Source organism: Vicia villosa, unplaced genomic scaffold (genome assembly GCF_029867415.1).
Source record: "Vicia villosa cultivar HV-30 ecotype Madison, WI unplaced genomic scaffold, Vvil1.0 scaffold8, whole genome shotgun sequence".
NCBI lineage: Eukaryota > Viridiplantae > Streptophyta > Magnoliopsida > Fabales > Fabaceae > Vicia > Vicia villosa.
In genome coordinates, this window is record NW_026706811.1 from 3,130,228 (window position 1) to 3,131,503 (window position 1,276).

Here is a 1,276-nt window from a genome sequence, read left to right on the forward strand (position 1 = left end):
TAAAAGTTATATAGATACAAGACCGTTATTCAGTTACTTACACATGCAACTAACTAACTGAAATACAGTTTCAGTTACTTACCCATGCAACTAACTAACTGAAATTCTGTTATTCTGTTACATAAACATGCAACTAACTAACTGAAATACTGTTATTCAGTTACATACACATGCAACTAAGTAATTGAAATACTGTTATTCAGTTAGTTGAAACTCTGAAACTATTATATTAGATTCTCCTCCTCTCTATTACAGTACTTTCTATCCAAGATACCATTGAACTCTTGAGAAATAACCATGGATGATCCTAATCCTCCCAAACCAATACTGCCCAATTTAAATCTTTCTCCTCCTGTTTCACCTGACCAAGAACTTCCTCTAGTACCTCAGTCATCACAACCACAACCACCAAACAATCCTCCACAGCCTAACTCTATACCACAGCAGCCGCTAAGCTTTCCACCACAGCCACAATTATCAGTCCAAGATCCTCGGCAACAGTCACCGGAAGACTCGCAGCCAGACCGAGACGCATCACCACCACCAAACTACTCTCCAGCACAGCCCAACTATCTGCATGAACAACAACCACCAAACTTCTCTCCTTCGCAATCACCGACCAACTTACACTCTCCACCACAGCAGCCGCCAAGCTTTCCACCACAGCCACAAATATTAGTCCAAGATCCTCAGCTGCAATCACCGCAAGACCCAGAACCGGATGCTACACCACAACAACCACCACCACCTCCATCGTCACACTCTCCGACACAGCAGCCGCTGAACTTTCCACCACCACAGCCTCAAATATTAGTCCAAGATCCTCAGCTGCAATCACCGCAAGAACCATGGCCAGAGGAGCTACAACCTTCACCTCCACGTGAATATTTAATCGAAACTGGCGGAAGAGTCTACACTGTCACCTTACCACACTCTCCGCGAAGTCACCTGCGGCCAGATGAACTTTCTACACCGGAAACGTCAGACTCTCTACCGGGCTCTTCAGGCGCTCCATCGGACACAGCATCAGGAAATACTTCCCCTCTTCCTCCCTCACAATGAACCAAATATATTCACCATGACAAATTATTTTTTAGTCTGTTATTTTTTTACAGTTTCAAGTAGTGATTAACAAGATAAGGTGATACAAAAGAACTGTCGAGTGTTATTAATTATTGAGGCCATTTCTTGAGTGACTCAGTTGATTTTCTTTTATATATGGTTTGAGATTTAATGAAATTAAGGTCTTGTTCGGGTGAAATCAATTGTTGGAAGT

The 1,276-nt window shown here is 42.6% G+C and overlaps 1 protein-coding gene across 1 annotated transcript; it reads left to right on the forward strand.

The window, feature by feature from the left end:
• The first annotated feature begins 297 nt into the window (after nt 1–297).
• LOC131643255 (extensin-like) lies at nt 298–1,062 on the forward strand. Its single transcript, XM_058913406.1, has one exon. It carries the CDS (start codon nt 298–300, stop codon nt 1,060–1,062), a length of 765 nt encoding a protein of 254 aa, XP_058769389.1.
• The last annotated feature ends 214 nt before the right edge of the window (nt 1,063–1,276 follow it).

Bases quoted from the DNA above. Each gene is read 5' to 3' on its own strand.
- LOC131643255 (XM_058913406.1), top strand. From the start codon at position 298: ATGGATGATCCTAATCCTCCCAAACCAATACTGCCCAATTTAAATCTT.